At 40.2% G+C, this 24,614-nt stretch overlaps 1 protein-coding gene across 2 annotated transcripts; it reads left to right on the forward strand.

Moving 5' to 3' along the window:
• Nucleotides 1-74: 74 nt before the first annotated feature.
• Nucleotides 75-20,589, forward strand: LOC308288374 (lactoylglutathione lyase-like). Of its 2 annotated transcripts, none has more exons than XM_080729795.1 (6): nucleotides 75-268; nucleotides 6,480-6,562; nucleotides 8,186-8,326; nucleotides 10,757-10,824; nucleotides 13,008-13,097; nucleotides 20,148-20,589. In XM_080729795.1, exons 1-6 carry the CDS (start codon nucleotides 182-184, stop codon nucleotides 20,237-20,239), a joined length of 561 nt encoding a protein of 186 aa, XP_080585921.1. In that variant the 5' UTR covers nucleotides 75-181; the 3' UTR covers nucleotides 20,240-20,589. The 2 variants fall into 2 exon arrangements, with proteins under 2 accessions (XP_080585921.1, XP_080585922.1); XM_080729796.1 differs by lacking the exon at nucleotides 75-268 and adding an exon at nucleotides 1,541-1,594.
• The last annotated feature ends 4,025 nt before the right edge of the window (nucleotides 20,590-24,614 follow it).

The raw sequence follows: 24,614 nt of genomic DNA on the forward strand, positions 1-24,614 counted from the left end.
GCAGCTCACTTCACATATGCCTTTTATTTAGAAATTCCACCGGAAGCCGGAAGTCCACTTAGCGGCCGCGGCGTGTTGTTGTTGAAACAAAGCGTTCACTTTGTTTCTGCTGCTTTTATTAACTTTATAAACACTTATTATTGACTCTATAAACTTTATTAACGTTCATTTAAAGAACATTATGAGCTCCGCAGCAACAGAACAACATGGAGGACTGAGTGATGAAGCGGTGGCAGCAGCTTGTAAGGATGGAAGTCCTCTGAGTAAGGTAAACTATTAGTCTATACTCTATCTACCCTATAACTACACTATACTATACTATACTATACTATACTATACTATACTATACTATACTATACTATACTATAACTACACTATACTACACTATACTACACTATACTATACTATACTATACTATACTATACTATACTATACTATACTATAACTACACTATACTACACTATACTACACTATACTACACTATACTATACTATACTATGACTACACTATACTACACTATACTACACTATACTATACTATACTATACTATACTATACTATAACTACACTATACTACCCTATAACTACACTATACTATACTATACTACACTATACTATACTATACTATACTATACTATAACTACACTATACTACACTATACTACACTATACTATACTATACTATACTATAACTACACTATACTACACTATACTACACTATACTATACTATACTATACTATACTATACTATAACTACACTATAACTACACTATACTACACTATACTACACTATACTATACTATACTATACTATACTATACTACACTATACTACACTACACTACACTATACTAAACTATACTATACTATACTATACTATACTATACTATACTATAACTACACTATACTACACTATACTACACTACACTATACTATACTATACTATACTATACTATACTATAACAACATGGAGGACTGAGTGATGAAGCGGTGAAGCGATATACTCTATACTATACTATACTATACTCTATCTACCCTATAACTACACTATACTATACTATACTACACTATACTATACTATACTATACTATAACTATAATATACTATAACTACACTATACTATACTATACTATACTATACTATACTATACTATACTATAACTACACTATACTATACTACACTACACTACACTACACTACACCATACTATAACTACACTATACTATACTATAACTACACTATACTATACTATACTATACTATACTATACTATACTATAACTACACTATACTATACTATACTATACTATACTATACTATAACTACACTATACTATACTAAACTATAATATACTATACTATAATATACTATACTATACTATACTATACTATACTATACTATAACTACACTATACTACACTACACTATACTATACTATACTATACTATAACTACACTATACTACACTATACTACACTACACTACACTACACTATACTATACTATACTATACTATACTATACTATACTATACTATAACAACATGGAGGACTGAGTGATGAAGCGGTGGCAGCAGCTTGTAAGGATGGAAGTCCTCTGAGTAAGGTAAACTATTATACTAAAACCCTATACCCTAACCCTATATACTCTATGCTATACTATACTCTATCTACCCTATAACTACACTACACTATACTATACTACACTATAACTACACTACACTATACTATACTATACTATACTATACTATACTATACTATACTATACTATACTATAACTACACTATACTATACTATACTATACTATAACAACTCGGGTTAGGGTTAGGGTTAGAAAATAGCATTTTCTATTTTGAAAAATAGCAGATATACAAGCTCACAGCGCGGCACCGAGTGCCGCGCTGTGAGCTTGTAGATCTGCTATTTTTCACTGGTTAAAGCATTCGATAATTCTATGGCCTAAATGGGTTAATAAAACTATGTTGATGTTGCAACTCTAGATGTGGGATATAAAAATCAAGCTGCTGAGGGCAGGGAGTTTGTTTTATACTCATTACAGGGCTTGACCCTGAGGCCTCACACACACTCAAAGGTCAAGTTCAGGTCATGTTATACTTCAGAGGTTTTCAAAGTGGGTGACGGGGCACCCTGGGGTGACGGGGCACCCTGGGGTGCCGTGACGGCAGTCCAGGGGTGCCACGAGATCATTTGATAATATTTGGAATTCATTTGGACACTTGAAAACCTATTTAGTATCATTTTAAACTTGAAGTACAAAGTTATTTTCAGTCAGTTCTAACCAAAATGGCTGTTATCTCAACGTTTTCCTCGCAACATAATCACTAAAATATCTTCACTGTCGGGCAGAAACCTTGTATCTCCATGTTTCAAATGTGTACGTCTTTTGGTAAAGCAAAGCCCTGCTTCATCATACAAGACTGTCGCACAAAACTAGTGAAAACAGCCGATCTACAAGCACACAACGCCTCGTGATGTGAGGTGTTGTGAACACAGTGCTATGATAGATATTTAACTCATATAACATTGAATGACAGACAGACAGAACACAGTACTATGATAGATATTTAACTCATATAACATTGAATGACAGACAGAACACAATACTATGATAGATATTTAACTCATATAACATTGAATGACAGACAGACAGAACACAGTACTATGATAGATATTTAACTCATATAACATTGAATGACAGACAGAACACAATACTATGATAGATATTTAACTCATATAACATTGAATGACAGACAGATAGAACAGGGGTTTTCAAAGTGGGTGGCGGGGCACCCTGGGGTGCCGCGGCGGCAGTCCAGGGGTGCCGCGAGATGATTTGATAATACTTGGAATTTATTTGGACACTTAAAAAAATATTTAGTATCATTTTAAACTTCACCTCTAACCAAAATGGCTATTATCTCAACTTTCCTCGCAACATAATCGCTAAAACATGCCATAAATATAAGGTGCTGGGAGTGAAAATTATGGATATAATGTAGGGGTGCCTCGGATGAAAAGAATATTTATAGGGGTGCCCTGAGCCAAAAAAGTTTGGGAACCCCTGAGATAGAACACAGTACTATGATAGATATTTAACTCATATAACATTGAATGACTGACAGACAGAACACAGTACTATGATAGATATTTAACTCATATAACATTGAATGACAGACAGACAGAACACAGTACTATGATAGATATTTAACTCATATAACATTGAATGACAGACAGATAGAACACAGTACTATGATAGATATTTAACTCATATAACATTGAATGACAGACAGACAGAACACAGTACTATGATAGATATTTAACTCATATAACATTGAATGACAGACAGATAGAACACAGTACTATGATAGATATTTAACTCATATAACATTGAATGACAGACAGAACACAGTACTATGATAGATATTTAACTCATATAACATTGAATGACAGACAGATAGAACACAGTACTATGATAGATATTTAACTCATATAACATTGAATGACAGACAGAACACAGTACTATGATAGATATTTAACTCATATAACATTGAATGACAGACAGATAGAACACAGTACTATGATAGATATTTAACTCATATAACATTGAATGACAGACAGAACACAGTACTATGATAGATATTTAACTCATATAACATTGAATGACAGACAGACAGAACACAGTACTATGCTAGATATTTAACTCATATAACATTGAATGACAGACAGATAGAACACAGTACTATGATAGATATTTAACTCATATAACATTGAATGACAGACAGATAGAACACATTGCTATGATAGATATTTAACTCATATAACATTGAATGACAGACAGACAGAACACAGTACTATGATAGATATTTAACTCATATAACATTGAATGACAGACAGAACACAGTACTATGATAGATATTTAACTCATATAACATTGAATGACAGACAGAACACAGTACTATGATAGATATTTAACTCATATAACATTGAATGACAGACAGATAGAACACAGTACTATGATAGATATTTAACTCATATAACATTGAATGACAGACAGAACACAGTACTATGATAGATATTTAACTCATATAACATTGAATGACAGACAGACAGAACACAGTACTATGCTAGATATTTAACTCATATAACATTGAATGACAGACAGATAGAACACAGTGTTATGATAGATATTTAACTCATATAACATTGAATGACAGACAGATAGAACACATTGCTATGATAGATATTTAACTCATATAACATTGAATGACAGACAGACAGAACACAGTGCTATGATAGATATTTAACTCATATAACATTGAATGACAGACAGACAGAACACAGTACTATGATAGATATTTAACTCATATAAAATGAATGACAGACAGACAGAACACAGTACTATGATAGATATTTAACTCATATAAAATGAATGACAGACAGATAGAACACAGTACTATGATAGATATTTAACTCATATAACATTGAATGACAGACGGATAGAACACAGTACTATGATAGATATTTAACTCATATAACATTGAATGACTGACAGACAGAACACAGTACTATGATAGATATTTAACTCATATAACATTGAATGACAGACAGACAGAACACAGTACTATGATAGATATTTAACTCATATAACATTGAATGACAGACAGAACACAGTGCTATGATAGATATTTAACTCATATAACATTGAATGACAGACAGACAGAACACAGTACTATGATAGATATTTAACTCATATAACATTGAATGACTGACAGACAGAACACAGTACTATGATAGATATTTAACTCATATAACATTGAATGACAGACAGACAGAACACAGTGCTATGATAGATATTTAACTCATATAACATTGAATGACAGACAGATAGAACACATTGCTATGATAGATATTTAACTCATATAACATTGAATGACAGACAGACAGAACACAGTGCTATGATAGATATTTAACTCATATAACATTGAATGACAGACAGACAGAACACAGTACTATGATAGATATTTAACTCATATAAAATGAATGACAGACAGACAGAACACAGTACTATGATAGATATTTAACTCATATAAAATGAATGACAGACAGATAGAACACAGTACTATGATAGATATTTAACTCATATAACATTGAATGACAGACGGATAGAACACAGTACTATGATAGATATTTAACTCATATAACATTGAATGACTGACAGACAGAACACAGTACTATGATAGATATTTAACTCATATAACATTGAATGACAGACAGACAGAACACAGTACTATGATAGATATTTAACTCATATAACATTGAATGACAGACAGAACACAGTGCTATGATAGATATTTAACTCATATAACATTGAATGACAGACAGACAGAACACAGTACTATGATAGATATTTAACTCATGTAACATTGAATGACAGACAGACAGAACACAGTACTATGATAGATATTTAACTCATATAACATTGAATGACAGACAGACAGAACACAGTACTATGATAGATATTTAACTCATATAAAATGAATGGCAGACAGACAGAACACAGTGCTATGATAGATCTGTTACTAGGTGGGACAAAAAAAGCCAGGGCAGATTGTGTTTTATAATGGAAGTGAATGGGGGAAAAATATTTTCCCCCGTTATTGCTATTTAAAGTACCAAAAGAAAAACATCTACGTGATATTAATAAAAAAAGGAACAAAAAAATACAGTAGTTACATTGCAAAACGGGGGTTTTCCCCCGAAAATACATGTTTTAATTAGTTTAATCCTCTGAAACAGGCAGAGGACAGAGAGAGAGAGAGAGAGAGAGAGAGAGAGAGAGAGAGAGAGAGAGAGAGAGCGGGCAGTGCATCTTGGGTAGGAAGTTGTGGAATTATAGGCTGGCTGTCAACATAAAATGTATTTTAATTGTAATTCTGCCCATTTAAAATATATTACCTAATCGAATATCTTCGTTACCATTATCGTTCATGTGAACCAGTCTGTTGAAGCTTATTCATTATAATGATTGAAATCGCTATGACCGCACAGCGCCGTACTGCGGCCCTGGCCGTGCTCCGCATCACGGCAACGCGGTGAAAGAACGAAAGGACTTTGTCCCACTGCATAACTCCACCCCCGGTAGCAAAAAGTGAATGTTTTTTTCTGGTTGGCCAGTCAGGGAGTCTCAGGGACCAATCAGAAGGCTGACAAACGGTGAATTGTGAATACCTACAGAGACAAATCTCTCTCTGTAAATTTGACCCGTAGAATTAATTTAAATGTATTTTTTTTTTATAGATTCCGGATGTTAAAACTGTCTGAAAACATGTGAATGTAACATTAGAATATTTATGTCTGTATGTTTCTGTGTGTGTGTGTGTGTGTGTGTGTGTGTGTGTGTGTGTGCGTGCGTGTGTGCGTGTGTGCGTGCGTGCGTGCGTGCGTGCGTGCGTGCGTGCGTGCGTACACAGGACTTCATGATGCAACAGACGATGCTGAGAGTCAAAGATCCTGTCAAATCTCTGGACTTTTACACCAGAATACTGGGAATGACGTGAGTTGCTATTATTATATTTATTATTATAATATTATTACACTTATAGGAATAGGTGTGCACTTGCAGCAGTTTCTATGGCCGGTGTTCATGGCCAAATTCCGGCCAAATTCCGGGTCCCGCTGCGCGGCCTGTGGGGGTGTGAAAATTAACACATGGGTTAGGGTTAGGGTTAGGCCTGTGGGGGTGTGAAAATTAACACATGGGAAGCCAAGGTTTCTAACATTTCTAGCTGTTGCTGCTGCCGCCGTTCACTCACGCTTTATTTTGAAGAGCCTCGGAAGCTTTGTGCGTGTGCACGTGAGTGTCCACTGACAATTGAGGAAGATAATCCATTTGTTTACAAGCGCTCGCAAAACTAAAATCCAAATCTCTTTAGAGATGTGCAGATAGCCTCTGTACACTGTTGAGTGGAAAACAATGTTTCACATTAAGCTAATCATTTGGGACCACCCAAGATCATTTGGAGACCCCTCTAGGGGTCCCATAGTTGAACCACTGACTTATAAGGGGAGTATGGAGACCCCTCTAAGGGTCCCATAATTGAACCACTGACTTATAAGGGGAGTATATGAGGCTGGATCCGTCTGGAACACTGCACCAGGCTCTCCCCACACTTGAACAGTTGTGGCCTTCTGTCCTTAAAATCAATAAAAAAAAAATAACCCCTGTGTACACGGGCAATTGTTTTACATGAGTTTGTGTACACGGCCAATAGTTTTACATGAACATGTCTAGGCTTTAGTACAGTATTGCCTCGTATAGCCCAACAGAGCCCAGCACAGAACAGCCCACCAGTGCCCAATAGAGTCCAGCACACCTAGGTCCAGCCCAGTCCTGCCCAGTAGGAGTATATACCATGTAAGGGGGGTAGTTAGATGGCTCCACCAGGCCATTACAGGCCGGATCTGGCTTGAATAGGCCAGACCAGGGTGCACAGGACTGCACCAGACTCCACCAGGCTGCTCCAGGCTCCAGCCAGCTCTGTAGATCCTTGCACATGCAATCAACCACTGTGTACACGGGCAATAGTTTTACATGAGTTTGTGTACACGGCCAAAAGTTGTACATGAACAAGTCTAAGCTTTAGTATATTACTGCCTTGTATAGCCCAACAGAGCCCAGCACAGCACAGAAAAGTCCAGTCCAGTTTGTCCAGTGTGAGTATAGACCAGGGAAGAGGGGTATATACTGTAGATTACTTTATTGGGCTTTGGCTGGCTGTACTGACGTCAGCACCAGGAAGTTGCTGAGAAATGTGCTGAGTGGGCGGGCCGTGAATAATAGGGTCTATTGTTGTTATATTGCAGGTTTTTGTTTAGTTTCTCTTTTTTTGTTAAAAAGAAAATGTTAGTTTTATTGTTGTTAATTGTTTTATTGTTGTAAATTATTATCAACCAATAATAGAACTACCGAACTTTGACTGACTTTAAAGTCCGGACCTTTGCTGTTCTTACCTTGTTTACTGTGAGTCACATAAAGAGTGTGTGTGTGTGTGTGTGTGTGTGTGTGTGTGTGTGTGTGTGTGTGTGTGTGGTGTGTGTGTGTGTGTGTGTGTGTGTGTGTGTGTGTGTGTGTGTGTGTGTGTGTGTGTGTGTGTGTGTGTTTGTGTGTGTGTCTCAGTCTCCTGCAGAAGTTCGACTTCCCCTCCATGAGATTCTCTTTGTTCTTCCTGGGCTTCGAAGACAAGAAGGAGATTCCTTCTGACGTCAAGGAACGGACGGCTTGGACCTTCTCTAGACGAGCTACTATAGAGCTGACACAGTATGTCCTTACCTTCATTATATATACCTTACCTTCTCTAGACGAGCTACTATAGAGCTGACCCAGTACGTAATTTACCTTCATTATATATATATACCTTATATAACCTTCTCTAGACGAGCTACTATAGAACTGACACAGTATGTCCTTACCTTCATTATATACCTTCTGACGTCAAGGAGAGGACGGCTTGGACCTTCTCTAGACGAGCTACTATAGAGCTCACACAGTAGGACCATACCTTCATTATTATATACCTTACCTTCATTATATACCTTCTGACGTGAAGGAGAGGACGGCTTGGACCTTCTCTAGACGAGCTACCATAGAGCTGACACAGTACGTCCTTACCTTCATTATATATACCTTATATAACCTGCTGACGTGAAGGAGAGGACGGCTTGGACCTTCTCTAGAAGAGCTACTATAGAACTGACACAGTAGGACCATACCTTCATTATTATATACCTTACCTTCATTATATATACCTTATATAACCTTCTGACGTCAAGGAGAGGACGGCTTGGACCTTCTCTAGACGAGCTACTATAGAGCTCACACAGTAGGACCATACCTTCATTATTATTTACCTTACCTTCATTATATACCTTCTGACGTGAAGGAGAGGACGGCTTGGACCTTCTCTAGACAAGCTACCATAGAGCTGACACAGTATGTCTTTACCTTTATTATATATACCTTATATAACCTTCTCTAGACGAGCTACTATAGAGCTCACACAGTAGGACCATACCTTCATTATATATACCTTACCTTCATTATATATACCTTACCTTCTCTAGACGAGCTACTATAGAGCTGACACAGTATGTCTTTACCTTCATTATATATACCTTACCTTCTCTAGACGAGCTACTATAGAGCTGACCCAGTACGTCTTTACCTTCATTATATATACCTTATATAACCTTCTCTAGACGAGCTACTATAGATCTGACACAGTACGTCTTTACCTTCTTTGTCCCTTCCACCCAGGATGGGCCAGTGTAGCCTATAGCTGTTGATTGCCGATCAAAATGTGGTCATTTTACCAGCCATGCCCACAGTGTTAGCCATAAAAACACCTTCTCTGACGTCAAGGAGAGGACGGCTTGGACCTTCTCTAGACGAGCTACTATAGAGCTCACACAGTAGGACCATACCTTCATTATATATACCTTACCTTCATTATGGTCATTTTACCAGCCATGCCCACAGTGTGCCATAAAAACAAACATCAGAGATAAAGCAAACAATGGAAACAACAATGGAAACAACATCCACGGGTAGGCCCGACCTTACGGTGAGATTTAATATTGTTACTGTAAATACAGTAAACGCGTCAAACGCGTTGTGGGCCTCCAGCGACATCAAAGAGTTTGACGCGTTGACATCACGTGGGCCTTTAGTAAGTTAACGGTGGCATCTCTAATTTAAAATGTTTGATCATAATTAGTAATTATTAGTAATTCAGTAAATTCACACATTTAACTCAACTAGCCCTTACCCGTTCAAAGATATGAGCTCCAAAATGATGTGCAGTGTGTGGGTTATGGGGTGCACACAGTATATGAGGGATGGAAAGTAACTTTAACTGGTGCTTGCATGATGTAGGAGCATCAATGTAAGAAACCCGTTTCGTTTAATGGCTACAGAGATACTGTCCCCCCCCCCCCCCCCCCCCCAGCCCGCCCGCCCACCCGCCTGCACACACACCCGCCTGCCTGCACACACACACACACACACACACACACACACACACACACACACACACACACACACACACACACACACACACAGAGCTGGTTAAACATTTTGCCTCATGCTAGATGCAGAATAGATGTGCCTCATGCTAGATGCAGAATAGATAATAGATACACCATAAAAATGCTAATATACAGCATATGATTTGTGAAAGTGACAAACGGGCTTCACAGTTATGTCAGGTGTGTTCATATGCTGATGGTGATGCGATTTCAGATCAATTGCTCCAGCCACTGAGGAGAAACGCTGTTTCAGACAGACAGACAGACAGACAGACAGACAGACAGACAGACAGACAGACAGACAGACAGACAGACAGACAGACAGACAGACAGACAGACAGACAGACAGACAGACAGACAGACAGACAGACACTCACTCACTCACTCACTCACTCAGACATTCGCAAAATTATAGTATAGATAGAACATTTTAATGTGATCAACTTATGATTAACGCTCTCTCTCTCTCTCTGTCTGTCTGTCTGTCTCTCTCTCTCTCTCTCTCTCTCTCTGTATTAACTCTGTGTGTCTCTCTATCTCTCTCTCTCTCTCTCTCTTTCTCTCTCTGGGTGTAATGGTAACTAAAGGTCTCTCTCTCTCTCTCTCTCTCTCTCTCTCTCTCTCTCTCTCTCTCTCTCTCTCTCTCTCTCTCTCTCTCTCTCAGTAACTGGGGATCAGAAACAGATGAGTCTCAGTCTTATCACAATGGAAACTCAGATCCTCGTGGTTTTGGTGAGTTTAATATCTTATTAACTAGTTTATTTACCAGTAAGAATGTTAATATATATACATATTAAACATAACATAACCAGTAAGACTCTCTAATGGGGAGATAAGTGACCGTCAGGTCGCAGCGTGATTTTAGGTCAAAATGTGTAGGAGCAGTGTCCAAAAAATGTGTTTGGAAAAATCGGCTAGATGGTGGCGCTATATGGGACAGATCCATGTTGATGAGATGAGTGTACCGATTTGCGTGATTTTAGGGCAAAATCTGTGGGAGTAGTGTCCCAAAATGTGTTTAAAAAAATCGGCCTGATGGTGGCGCTGTATGGGACAGATCCATGTTGAAGACATGAGTGTAGAGCAAGTGTGTACCGATTTGCATGATTTTAGGGGACAATTTGTAGGAGCAGTGTCCAAAAATGTGTTTTGCAAGAATCGGCCTCATGGTGGCGCTAGAAGAGGGCCATGTGAGACTTGAGGGGTGGAGGTTGTGGTTTGGCAGGCAAGGAGTGTGTGTGTGTGTGTGTGCAAAATATGGCATGGATCGGGGCAACGGTTGCGGAGATATGAGCAGGGCAAAAGTGTGACGTGTGACAGACGGACTGACGGACGGACGGACGGACGGACGGACGGACGGACAGACAGACAGACTGATCGAGGTTTTGTGATCGCAATTATTATTTATTAGGGGAGCACGTTCTCATGCTGAGCTAGCGAAGAGTCGACCCGTAGCTGGTCTGGTTGATAGAATACTAGTCTAGTAGCCAAAATGTGAACCCGGACATTTTGGCTAAAGTTTTATGTTAGAAATGTTGAGTATGGGTCCCCAGCATGTAGAAACTGCCGGATGCTAACTTGTATATGTTGAGCAATTTGCATAATTTGCATAATAAGCTTTAATTAGCATAATCACCTATATGGATAATATGTCAAAAACTGATAGGACGATTTGAACAATATTGGAGTGGTTTTGGGGGTTATTGAGGATGCTGAATCCATTTCTGACATTTTCTAAATTCAAAATGGCCGGTTTAAACCGTAAATGGTCATATACCAACTTAAATTGGGATGATTTTGATACTTTTTAGTTGATTTTGATTATGAATTAAATTATAAATGTGGTTATTTATATGCTTATACATTATCTGCATTTCAAAAGCCAAATATAGACAATCCACACAAAATGATTAGAACAATGACTGCCACAATAACCTAGCAAAAATAGTCACTTCATCATTTGGAAAATCAACAAAAAATGATCAAAATCATCCCAATTTAAGTTGGTTTATGACCATTTCCGATTTAAAATAGCCATTTTGAATTTAGAAAATGTCAGAAATGGATTCAGCATCCTCAATAACCCCCAAAACCACTGCAATATTGTTCAAATGAGCCAATCAGTTTTTGACATATTGATATTATCCATTATTATAGGTGATTATACTAATTAAAGCTAATAATGCTAATTATGCAAATTGCTCAACATATACAAGTTAGCATCCGGCAGTTTCTACATGCTGGGGACCCATACTCAACATTTCTAACATAAAACTTTAGGGTACTCAAAATGTCCGGGTTCACAATGGGGCTCTATGGGCTGGCTACTAGACTATACTGTACTGGTTGATAGAATACTGTACTGGTTGATAGAATACTGTACTGGTTGTACATACATACATATACACACACATATATATATATATATATATATATATATATATATATATATATATATATATATATATATATATATATATATATATAAATATACACACACATATATATATATATATATACATACATACATACATACATATACACATATATATATACATACATATACACACACAAATATATATATATATATATATATATGTATATATATATATACATACATATATACATAATATATATATATATATATATATATATATATATATATATATATATATATATATATGTAAGTATATATATGTATATATGTAAGTATATATGTATATATGTATGTATGTATGTATGTATGTATAAATATATGTATATATATATATATATATATATGTATGTGTGTGTGTGTGTGTGTGTGTGTGTGTGTGTGTGTGTGTGTGTGTGTGTGTACATGTATTTCAGGTCACATAGGTATAGCAGTACCAGATGTCTATATGTATATATATGTATATATATTTATATTTCAGGTCACATTGGTATAGCAGTACCAGATGTCTACGCTGCCTGCAAGCTGTTTGAAGAACAAGGAGTGACGTTTGTGAAGAAACCTGACGATGGTGATACGTCTCCACCATATGCTAATATATCCTGATACAATGTCTCCACCCTAACCCTAATATATCCTGATACAATGTCTCCACCCTAACCCTACTATATCCTGATACAATGTCTCCACCCTAACCCTAATATATCCTGATACAATGTCTCCACCATAACCCTAATATATCCTGATACAATGTCTCCACCCTAACCCTAATATATCCTGATACAATGTCTCCACCCTAACCCTAATAAATCCTGATACAATGTCTCCACCCTAACCCTAATATATCCTGATACAATGTCTCCACCCTAACCCTAATATATCCTGATACAATGTCTCCACCATAACCCTAATATATCCTGATACAATGTCTCCACCCTAACCCTAATATATCCTGATACAATGTCTCCACCCTAACCCTAATAAATCCTGATACAATGTCTCCACCCTAACCCTAATATATCCTGATACAATGTCTCCACCCTAACCCTAATATATCCTGATACAATGTCTCCACCCTAACCCTAATATATCCTGATACAATGTCTCCACCCTAACCCTAATATATCCTGATACAATGTCTCCACCCTAACCCTAATATATCCTGATACAATGTCTCCACCCTAACCCTAATCTATCCTGATACAATGTCTCCACCCTAACCCTAATATATCCTGATACAATGTCTCCACCCTAACCCTAATATATCCTGATACAATGTCTCCACCCTAACCCTAATCTATCCTGATACAATGTCTCCACCCTAACCCTACTATATCCTGATACAATGTCTCCACCCTAACCCTACTATATCCTGATACAATGTCTCCACCCTAACCCTAATATACCCTGATACAATGTCTCCACCCTAACCCTAATATATCCTGATACAATGTCTCCACCCTAACCCTAATATATCCTGATACAATGTCTCCAACCTAACCCTAATATATCCTGATACAATGTCTCCACCCTAACCCTAATATATCCTGATACAATGTCTCCACCCTAACCCTAATATATCCTGATACAATGTCTCCACCCTAACCCTAATATACCCTGATACAATGTCTCCACCCTAACTCTACTATATCCTGATACAATGTCTCCCCCCTAACCCTAATATATCCTGATACAATGTCTCCACCCTAACCCTACTATATCCTGATACGATAGGCGCTTTTCCACTGCCACCTGGAACCAGAACTTTCAGGAACCAGAACCTATTTTTTTGGTTCTGGTTTTGTTTCCATTGCGAACGGCCCGGTTCCAGACGAGGTTCCTGGAACCTTCTAGAACCTTTTTTCAGCCCTGCTCCTGAGGCAGAACTAAAACTTGAGTTCTGGGAACCTATGGGCGGGGCCAGCAGCGCTGCTGCTCTCGATTGGTCGAGCGGAGGTGACGACACCGTCGCACCGAGGAGAACGGGGAGAAACAAACCTCTGACAACACAACAGCGCCATTTTTAAAAACCTATTCCGACAGATGAGATAAATAAACAGATATTAACACACAGAAACACTATGGACGCGACGCCAGACGATAACCACGACACTACACATTGGACAAATAATTAAATACAGGCTCTGGTTTGCGTATGGGGAGAAGAAAACATACAGAAGGAGCTAGAAGGAGCCGTCCGCAACGAGAAGATTTTTAAACAAATCTCCCGTCGTCTTTCTGAAATGGGTGTTGAGCGCACAAGCAAACAGTGCCGCGAAAAAATAAAGAAAATGAAGCAGGACTACAAGAAAATAAAGGACCATAACAGTAAAAGTAGTGCCAACCGAAAAACCAACAAGTGGTATGATGCGTTGGATGCTATTTTGGGGCCCCGCCCGGTGTATGCAGGCTCCAGCAACGTTGTGGAGTCTGCAACAGCATTGCTACAAGCGATAGCAAACGACGAACCCATCGAAACGCAAAGAGTCGGCAAGAATACGACGGCAAGAAGCTAGAGAGAACGCTTTATTCCAACAAGGCTTCCTTTCAGTCCTTGGGCGGCTGGTCGATGCCATGAGCAAGAAGTAAAGCAAAGCTTTGCTACTAAAGCCTCGATCAGAGTCGGGTCCGCGGTGTAGTGCGGTGTAGTCTTTTTGAGTCATAAAACTACAACGTCAACGCTCAAAAAGACTACACCGCGGTCAGGGCCGATTCTAGGGTAGAGCGAACGGTGCGGTCGCTCAGGGCCCCGCACCTGCAAGGGCCCCGCGCTAGGCTTGGTTAATTGATTTAGTTTTGATTTCATATTAAATCTTCACACAAACACCACAATCTGCAGGACGGAGACAGACCCTGTCAACCGATTGGCTGTGATATCTCCCGGACAACCACCAACAACCGGCTGACTGTCCCTTCGGGCTATGGGATTTAATACTGTATCTAGTCTTGAGACGCAGACGGGATCCTACAACTTGATTCAGCGTTCCCTTCCCTTCCGTTACTTACTTATGAGAGAGTTGAGAGAGAGAGAGCATCATATCTGCGCGAAGTAAGGCCAGGGTAATGTTCTACAAAGTTATGAGGAATCCCATCATCTGACAACATGACAATCTTGTGTCTGATCGATAGACTATAGTGAAGTAAATACATGGTCCCATTCAGCTATTGCATTCATTCAGCAGGAGTCTGCTTGACTGCTTTGTGGCCGTGTACAATTAAAAGCAGCAGAATAAACATGCTTTTCTTACCGTTTTAGAGGTAGAGTTGCAGCATAATTCCATAGCATTTATAGATGCACAGCCACAAAAAATCGTTTGCGCACACGTGCGCGTGCACACACGTACAAGTAAAAAAATCGCGGCCGCGCTCGGCGGGGGGGTGGACTTCGCTTGGGGGGGGGGGGGGGGGTTGGACTTCGCTCAGGGCCCCGCATTTCTCCCAAACGGCCCTGACCGCGGTGGATAGCCTTCCACCGCGGACCCGACTCTGTTCGAGGCTTCAATGTCACCACATTTCTAGCCAAGCCCATGACTGTTACTTTTTAAGTCAAATCAAATAGTTGATATTTGTTGACAATACATGCACTTAATATAGAATTCTGCTGTTACATGTACTTAAATTAATATAAAGAATGGTTTACATAGCACAGTTTGCTGAGATACTGGTATGTTCATACAATTCTAGAAACCACTTTTGAACATTGAGTATTTTGATTTCAAAAAAGAAATGCACTGACATGTTGATTGATGTACAGTTCAAAGTACAAGCAATAAAAAGTGAAAAACAGTATTTGCTTATTTAATGTAATAAGTACCCTACATTCAGGCATTAAGGCAGTTTAGGGCACAGTCAGACAATTGGCAAACTTTACTGGTCAGGTGAGTACTGTGTACATACAACATTAATATAGGGATGACTAATTAGGGTTTAGAAATTGCATCAGAGCAGTGCGTGCATTGTCACCTTCATCCTCTAGATTGTCTACCAAAGGTTCCACAGGCAGTTCTGGCATATCGTCGTCGTCTCTCCGTGCCCATTCCTCTCTGTATATCTCACCATGGTTTTCACAAATATTGTGCAAGACACAGCAGGTCAACACAACTAACTTGACTAGTTCTAAATTGAAGTCATTTTGCTTCAGTAGGCATCGCCATCTACCCTTAAGTCTGCCAAAAGTATTTTCAACAGCTACTCTGGCTCTGCTTGTGTGATAGTTATACGACCGCTGTTGACGTGTGAGGTGTCCATTGTCTGGGAATGGCTTTAACAACCATTGTTGTAAGGGATAGGCAGCATCACCGAGCAAGTAGTAGCCTAGATCATATTCGCATATATTTTTGGGGTGATTTGGGAAAAGTAATGACTTTTCAGCCAGCTGCCAGAGTCCTGACAGCTTCAGAACTCTTGCGTCGTGTACACTACCAGGCATCCCCACAGACACATCCCAAAATAGTCCCTTGCCATCTACAACTGCCTGTAATATAACTGAATGCCAACCCTTGCGATTATAATAGTCAGTATGAAAGTTCTCTGGTCCAAGTATTGGTATATGAGAGCCGTCAATTGCCCCGACACACTGTGGTAGTCCCCATTTGCGCTCAAAAAATGAGGCGATCGCTTTGAGCGTGGTTGCATTTGGTATATTAATAACCTGAGGCATAAGAACCTTAACAGTAGCTGTGCAGAATTCCTTAAGACAACGCCACACTGTGCTTAGGCCAACACCAAACAAGTGGGATATAGTTCTGTATTCTGCATTGGTTGAAAGCTTCCACAGTGCAATGGCTACCTTTTTTTTTACAGTCAAACACAGACGGAAGTTTGTATCTTGCTTCTGTAATTCAGGTTGCAATGTGCGACAGATGTACATCAACGTCTCTTTAGACATCCTGAAGTTGTCAACATATTTGACATTTTTCCAGTTTGGCACAATACGGTCCCACCAGTCAGTTGACCTCTCTTCCATCCAACATTCTGGTGAGCTGCGTCTGCTTCGGACGAAGTGGAGGATCTAAAACATAAGTAAACAGTATGTGTATGAATCACAAAACATTAACTATTTAAGTAACAATGTGTATAAACCACCTAATGTACCACCTAAAAGGACCCCTTAGCTGAGTGAGATGAAGCAAGGAACCCAAACCCATCATATATTGTATTAAATTGCATTGCAGATTAAACTTTTTTCAAAGATTGCATATCTTCATAGACAGTTTGACAGCCATCAGTGTTGTCAATTATTATTATTTTTGTTTGATGACATATGTTTTCTATTACTGTTGGTTTCATGTTAAAGTGTTTTTTCAGACCTTTGACCACTTAAACCCTTAATGCTAAATGAAGTTGACCGTTGGCTCTGGACTTGAGCTTGCAGATCAGGTGTTTTTGGCAAATGTTAGCCTCGAGTTCCACACATTATAAAGGTGCCCAGAATATTGGTTCAAGTGGATTCCAGGATCTATGTGGGTTCTATTATCAGTGGTTCTCAACCTTTTGATGCCTTGCGTTGTGAACATGTAGATCTGCTATTTTCACAATTTCTGCCTTTAATATTTTGGCAACTTGTCCAATGCTTAATTTGTCATTTTAGAGGTATTAAAAAGTCCTTAAATTGCCACTTTCGAAGTGTGCAGATAGATACCCTCTATACACTTAAACTTTATGTTGGTATGTTTACTGTTGAGTGAGAAAACAATGTTTCACATTAAGTTAATAATTTGGGGACCCCCTGGGGCGTTCCGACCCACAGGTTGAGAACCACTGTTCTAAGTGGACCCATACAAGTCTGTAACAGTGTACAACTAGAACATTGAACCAAATGAACCCTAAGGGATTAATTTGATTCCATTTTGTGCACTGTCAGAGATAAAGGGAGACACTGAAATGTGTACGTTTGTGAAACACTGCTGTTTAACGTAGGGTTTGTTCGTCTTACCATTTATCGACGTACATGGGACACTCTCCTGGAAAAACAGCGTCTGTTTGTTGTTCTAACACGTAGAGGCATCCATTCCATCCATCTCTTTCTTGCCGTTTCATCAAGTTCATTTATAATTTCAATTCTTCTCTTTCTTAAGCTTAGCAGATTCCGTTCATATTTGGCTCGTCTCCACCGACGTTGTACAGTGCGGGTTGCATTCACGAAAGCATAAAACATTAATAAAATCAATATCTGCGTGATGGTGTCTTCCATTTTGCCAATTTCTCTTAAAAGCTCTCAATAACTGATAATAACGGAGTCAATAGTTTTAAAACGTGTCTTCAGCTTATCGTCTCTGGTCTTGTCTGTCATCATATTGTTTGTTATCTGTTTGTTTGTCGCGTGTAATGACGCAACGGAGCGCAGGCGTCTTTTTTATGACGTAGGTCTGGTTATATGGAAACAAAAGCAGAACTTGGTCCCGGAACTTCACGGGTTCCTGAAAGTTCTTGGTTCAGGAAAGTTCTGGTTCTGGTTCTGGCTTGGCCCTGCAGTGGAAATGCGCCCAATGTCTCCACCCTAACCCTACTATATCCTGATACAATGTCTCCACCCTTACCCTAATATATCCTGATACATGTTGTCTAAACAGAGGCGTTCTAAATTCTGGCTGTATGTTTCACGTCAATGTGCATGTTTTGATAATGAGACGTCAGCTTTCCAAGTTAAGTTGTTACTCACTGCATGAACGGACAAGTCTCCTACGGTAGGAATAATCGCTCCCCGTTCTGTGTCCTAAAAAGGTTTGTTTTGCAAGCCCGCCTCCAACGTTCTTACTACAAAAAGGGTCTAATGTGTCCAATGTGTTCCGTGTTGCTAAATGCTCCCCTATAAATCACATGTGCAAGAAAGACATTCATGTAAATCCTTTGATCCAAACTGTAGAAGACAGTGCTTCTGCTTTAGCTGTGTACAGCAGCAGCTCCGCAACGCAAGCTTCGTAGCCGACATTATAGAGTAGGCTACACCAGGGACATGCAGAGAATGTTAGAGGGGCAGGGTCTGAAGTATCTAAAAGGTACTTTTGGTGAAAATATTGAAAATAGCAGACCGCGTGAGCTTGGAGGTCAGCTATTTTCTTTACTTGCATTAATGCATTCATGGTCTGGAGAGGGCACTTTCTAAAAGAGGATAAAGGGCAGGGGCTCAAGCCCCCTTTGATGTCTATGTGTGAAATGACGTTCATGTTCTGAGCACTGCAATAACGGGACGTTGGATTGAGCACACTGTAAAAAAAACACTTTTTGGGGTGAAAAATCTAAATAAAAACTAGAAAAAGAAGAAAATAAGGAGTGGAGGAGGTAGAAAAGACCATTGGCCACTATTTCTGACCAATGACAGCCCCCAGCACTATTTCTGACCAATGACAGCCCCCAGCACTATTTCTGACCAATGACAGCCCCCAGCATATTTCTGACCAATGACAGCCCCCAGCACTATTTCTGACCAATGACAGCCCAGCATGGCGAGGAGGAATCGGATCGATAAGCAGAACCCGAATCGGAATCGCTAAAATCTTAACGATACTCATCCCTACCTGGGCCTGGGATTAACATTTTCATTTTCATTGTGTGTGTGCGTGTGTGTGTGTGTGTGTGTGTGCGTGTGCGTGTGCGCGTGCGTGTGCGTGTGTGTGTGTAGGTAAGATGAAAGGCTTGGCGTTCATCCAGGATCCTGACGGTTACTGGATCGAGATCCTCAGTCCAAACAACATGGTGTCAATCACTTCTTAGTCTCGCCCCCTAGCTGTCAATCATCCTTAGACCCCCCCCCCACTGGATCGAGATCCTCAGTCCAAACAACATGGTGTCAATCACTTCTTAGTCCCGCCCCCTAGCTGTCAATCATCCTTAGACCCCCCCCCCCCCCCCCCCCCACTGGATCGAGATCCTCAGTCCAAACAACATGGTGTCAATCACTTCTTAGTCCCGCCCCCTAGCTGTCAATCATCCTTAGACCCGCCCCCCCCCCCACTGGATCGAGATCCTCAGTCCAAACAACATGGTGTCAATCACTTCTTAGTCCCGCCCCTAGCTGTCAATCATCCTTAGACCCGCCCCCAACAGAAGAAGCTGTGAGCATCACCACTAAGTGTTAATGACTTTATTCATTAATTCATCTTAATTAATTCATCAATTATTCCCTCAGGGAATAAATGTGAAAATAAATGTTTTCCAACAAGGGGATGGTTTGCTCTTTCATTTGATTAATATTGATCCGTTTGACTTTAAATAACAGTATGATTGTTATTAGTGGTAGTGATAGTGCTAGTATTGTCTGGTAGAGTATATTGTATTAAAAGTATATTGTATTAACTCATTGAGTGCCAGCGCCCTCTAGGGGCCATAGAATGCCAGCGCATCTCTCATAGGCGAGCGCTTTAGCTTCCAGGACCTCACCTTCCAGGACCTCACGTGCTCACGTTCATGCACGTCATGGAAATGTCCCGGATGATAATGCTAACAGAATGGCTATTCCCATTTTGTCATCTAAAAGATCATTTTTGGGCGATTTCGCCGTAAATAAACCTCGCGCCGCTTCCCTAAAGACACAATCCAGAGATATAAGCCTTCAAAGATGTGGTCTTTCATTGGATTAGGCGGAGATTGGCGATTTCGTTCGCAAATAACGTCCGGCCGGGACGTTGCTAGCTTTCGGCTAGTAGCTAGAAAAATCAGGCCAGGCTTCAGAAGGCCTCTTATCATTTTATTCCATTTCATTAAATATCCCGGACTAGTTCGGGATAGGCACCCTGGAATACGTCGCGCCGCCTACAATGAACATTGGGTGAACATTGGGGGGGGTCTAAACTTTATTTTAAACCATTTTCAATGGAATAAATCGTCGGAGCATCTAGCGTCTCTCGTTGGTGAGCGCTGGGCGAGCCGGGACCACCCACGTTGCTCCAAGCAGCTCGGGGTAAGTAAAATAGCAAATAAAAAATTGTTTTTGATCCCGAATATCCCGAACTAGTTCGGGATAGGCACTGTATGAGTTAAAAGACAACATAAAAGCCTCTTCCATTTGATTATAATTGATCTGCCTTGTTTCACTGTGTCTCATTAATAAACTAAATATCTAGTTTTTTACAACAAGGGTTCATATTTTAGATTGTAATTAAACAATATAAAAGATGAGTGTTAAATTGATTTCATTTACTTCTTTCTATTGTTTTAGAGATTCTTATTTCAGTGGTTGGGGGCATGCGTACAAGTGGCTAAATGTGTAATTTTACACAGAATAAGCCCATTCCCAAGATACAACGCAACCTTTCATGGTTGGATGTGACTTATGGGGGCTAGAAGTGTTACTGTAAATAGCAATAAAAAAACTGCTGGCTTATTGTGTCTAAAAAGACATATTTAGCCACTTGTACGCATCATGCCCCCATGCGTACGCATGCCCCACATTTTAGCACGGTAAACACAATAAAACAATAGAACGAAGCAAATGAAAACATTTTAACACTCTCTTTTTCTTTTCTCTAATTACAATCTAAAATATGAACCCTTGTTGTAAAAAAACAAAGTTGTCCTTTTAGTCTACACAGTTAGGGTTAGGGTTAGCCCTAACCCTAACCCTAACCCTAACCCGAACATGGAGATTTGTTATGTTTGAGCTGCTCTCTCTCCTATGGCACCAACGCGACCGCAGTTTTCCCGGTGAACCTGAGCGCAACGGTGGGGGCCGATGGGCAAGGAGGGTCGAGAGCTTATGGGAAACAACTAACATAAGACCCAGGGTTAGGGTTAGGGTTAGTACCCTACTACTACCCTACATACTACCCTAACCCTAACCCTAACCCTAACCCTAGGCATAGGCAAGGGGGGGCAATGCCCCCCTAAATGCCCTGTCTGCCCCACCAAACATGATGGCATGCAAACATCTAAAATGTAAAAAATATTAAACTATTTGAAATGTTATGCTACAACTAAGTAGATGGATAGATAAACTGATAAGATACGTAGAGAGAGCTCACAAGTGTGCCAAAATGCTTAGTTTTCATGCATTTCGGGTGTTTTAGGGGGTTTGTCCCCCCCATTTTTTCCCCGCCTACTGGGCCCTTTGCGGCATGGGCTGAAGGTGACACCCCTATCATTTCTTCCTGCCCCACCTAGTGCTAAAGGCTAGATCCGGCCCTGATAAGACCTTAAAACCTGGTGAAAACAGTAGCGTGCATTAGCACAAGATTAGATGAGGATAGGGGGCACGGTGGCGCAGTGGTTAGCCGCCGGGGGTCGCTGTGGGTGCTGGGGGCGTGTTCTCTCCTCCGCGTCATCAGCACCCACACCCTAGGTGGGATCGGCGATAGGGCCTTTCTGTGTGGAGTTTGCATGTTCTCCCCGTGTCTCCTAGGGTTGATACCCTCACAAGAAACATGCAGTAATCCTGGTCTCAATACTACCACCCCCTGATAGAGGGGAAAGGAACTGGTTGGAATAACGTGTTCCTTCCACGCGCTACGTCCATCCCAGGGAAATCCTCCCTGTCAGGTTAAAAGAAGCAACTTGGACTCCTCATGCATAGAAGGAAGCATGAGGTCAGTCTGTTGTCTCCCCAGGTGCGGCAGAGGGAGAGCAGAGCCCAGGATTACATAGGCAATTGGCACTGGGTGAAAATGGGTTGCAAAATCGTGGGATAAAAATTATAGAAATAAAAAAAGATTAGATGAGGATAAAGGAAATCATTTTTAAATGGAAAACATTAAATTAACTAGTGGAACCACAATCTTGCCACACGTGAATAATTGTGGTTGTAAACAATAAGACAATATAAATCCTTAGTCTAATAATGGAAAGAAGAGGTTATCATCATGGCCCAAAATAACTTTTAAATATCTTGCAATTGGCGACGAGTCTCTTATGAAATCGGCAAGAGTGCCTCTCATTTTCAATACATAAAGGCTAATCTATATAACCTCTCCATCATCAGCAATAGTCATGGTGTGTTCCCCACACTCCCAAGCCCCCACCGTTGCACTCATGTTCACCGGGAAAACTGCGGTCGCGGCACCAACATCAATACAAGTTTAGCCAAAGATAATACAAACGTTGTGCGTCTGAGAGGCTAAATGTCATCACATGGTGAATAAATACATACATTATGGAACTTGATGTGTTTTAAAGCATTGTTTACATTAAAATGGTGTTTAATTAAACCTTATCCCTAAACTTTGTATAGCCGATCTACATCCACACCATGGGAGTTTGTAGATCGGCTTCATGAACTATTTCAAAATATTTTCAAAATAATACAAACGTAAATGTGAACATCACTCAGCAACATTGTGTCCATTTGTGTAATTTCTTTCCATCACAGCAGGATCTAATAAAGTCTTCAATCAATCATTACAGAATGACAAACAAGAGCAGGGGTCTTCAACGTTTTCAGTCCAAGGACCCCTTAGTTGAGAGAGAGATGAAGCAGGGACCCCTTAGTTGAGAGAGAGATGAAGCAGGGACCCCTTAGTTGAGAGAGAGATGAAGCAGGGACCCCTTAGTTGAGAGAGAGATGAAGCAGGGACCCCTTAGTTGAGAGAGAGATGAAGCAGGGACCCCTTAGTTGAGAGAGAGATGAAGCAGGGACCCCTTAGTTGAGAGAGAGATGAAGCAGGGACCCCTTAGCTGAGAGAGATATGAAGCAGGGACCCCTTAGCTGAGAGAGAGATGAAGCAGGGACCCCTTAGTTGAGAGAGAGATGAAGCAGGGACCCCTTAGCTGAGAGAGAGATGAAGCAGGGACCCCTTAGCTGAGAGAGAGATGAAGCAGGGACCCCTTAGCTGAGAGAGAGATGAAGCAGGGACCCCTTAGTTGAGAGAGAGATGAAGCAGGGACCCCTTAGCTGAGAGAGAGATGAAGCAGGGACCCTTTAGTTGAGAGAGAGATGAAGCAGGGACCCCTTAGCTGAGAGAGAGAGATGAAGCAGGGACCCCTTAGTTGAGAGAGAGATGAAGCAGGGACCCCTTAGCTGAGAGAGAGATGAAGCAGGGACCCCTTAGTTGAGAGAGAGATGAAGCAGGGATCCCTTAGTTGAGAGAGATGAAGCAGGGACCCCTTAGCTGAGAGAGAGATGAAGCAGGGACCCCTTAGAGAGAGAGATGAAGCAGGG

The sequence above is a fragment of the Nannobrachium achirus genome (genome assembly GCF_963921795.1).
Source record: "Nannobrachium achirus genome assembly, chromosome: 7".
Classification (NCBI taxonomy): Eukaryota; Metazoa; Chordata; class Actinopteri; order Myctophiformes; family Myctophidae; genus Nannobrachium; species Nannobrachium achirus.

Bases quoted from the DNA above. Each gene is read 5' to 3' on its own strand.
- LOC308288374 (XM_080729795.1), top strand. From the start codon at position 182: ATGAGCTCCGCAGCAACAGAACAACATGGAGGACTGAGTGATGAAGCG. The intron at 10,825-13,007 runs GTGAGTTTAATA...TTTATATTTCAG, and splicing joins CTCAGATCCTCGTGGTTTTG to GTCACATTGGTATAGCAGTA. The intron at 13,098-20,147 runs GTGATACGTCTC...GTGTGTGTGTAG, and splicing joins TGTGAAGAAACCTGACGATG to GTAAGATGAAAGGCTTGGCG.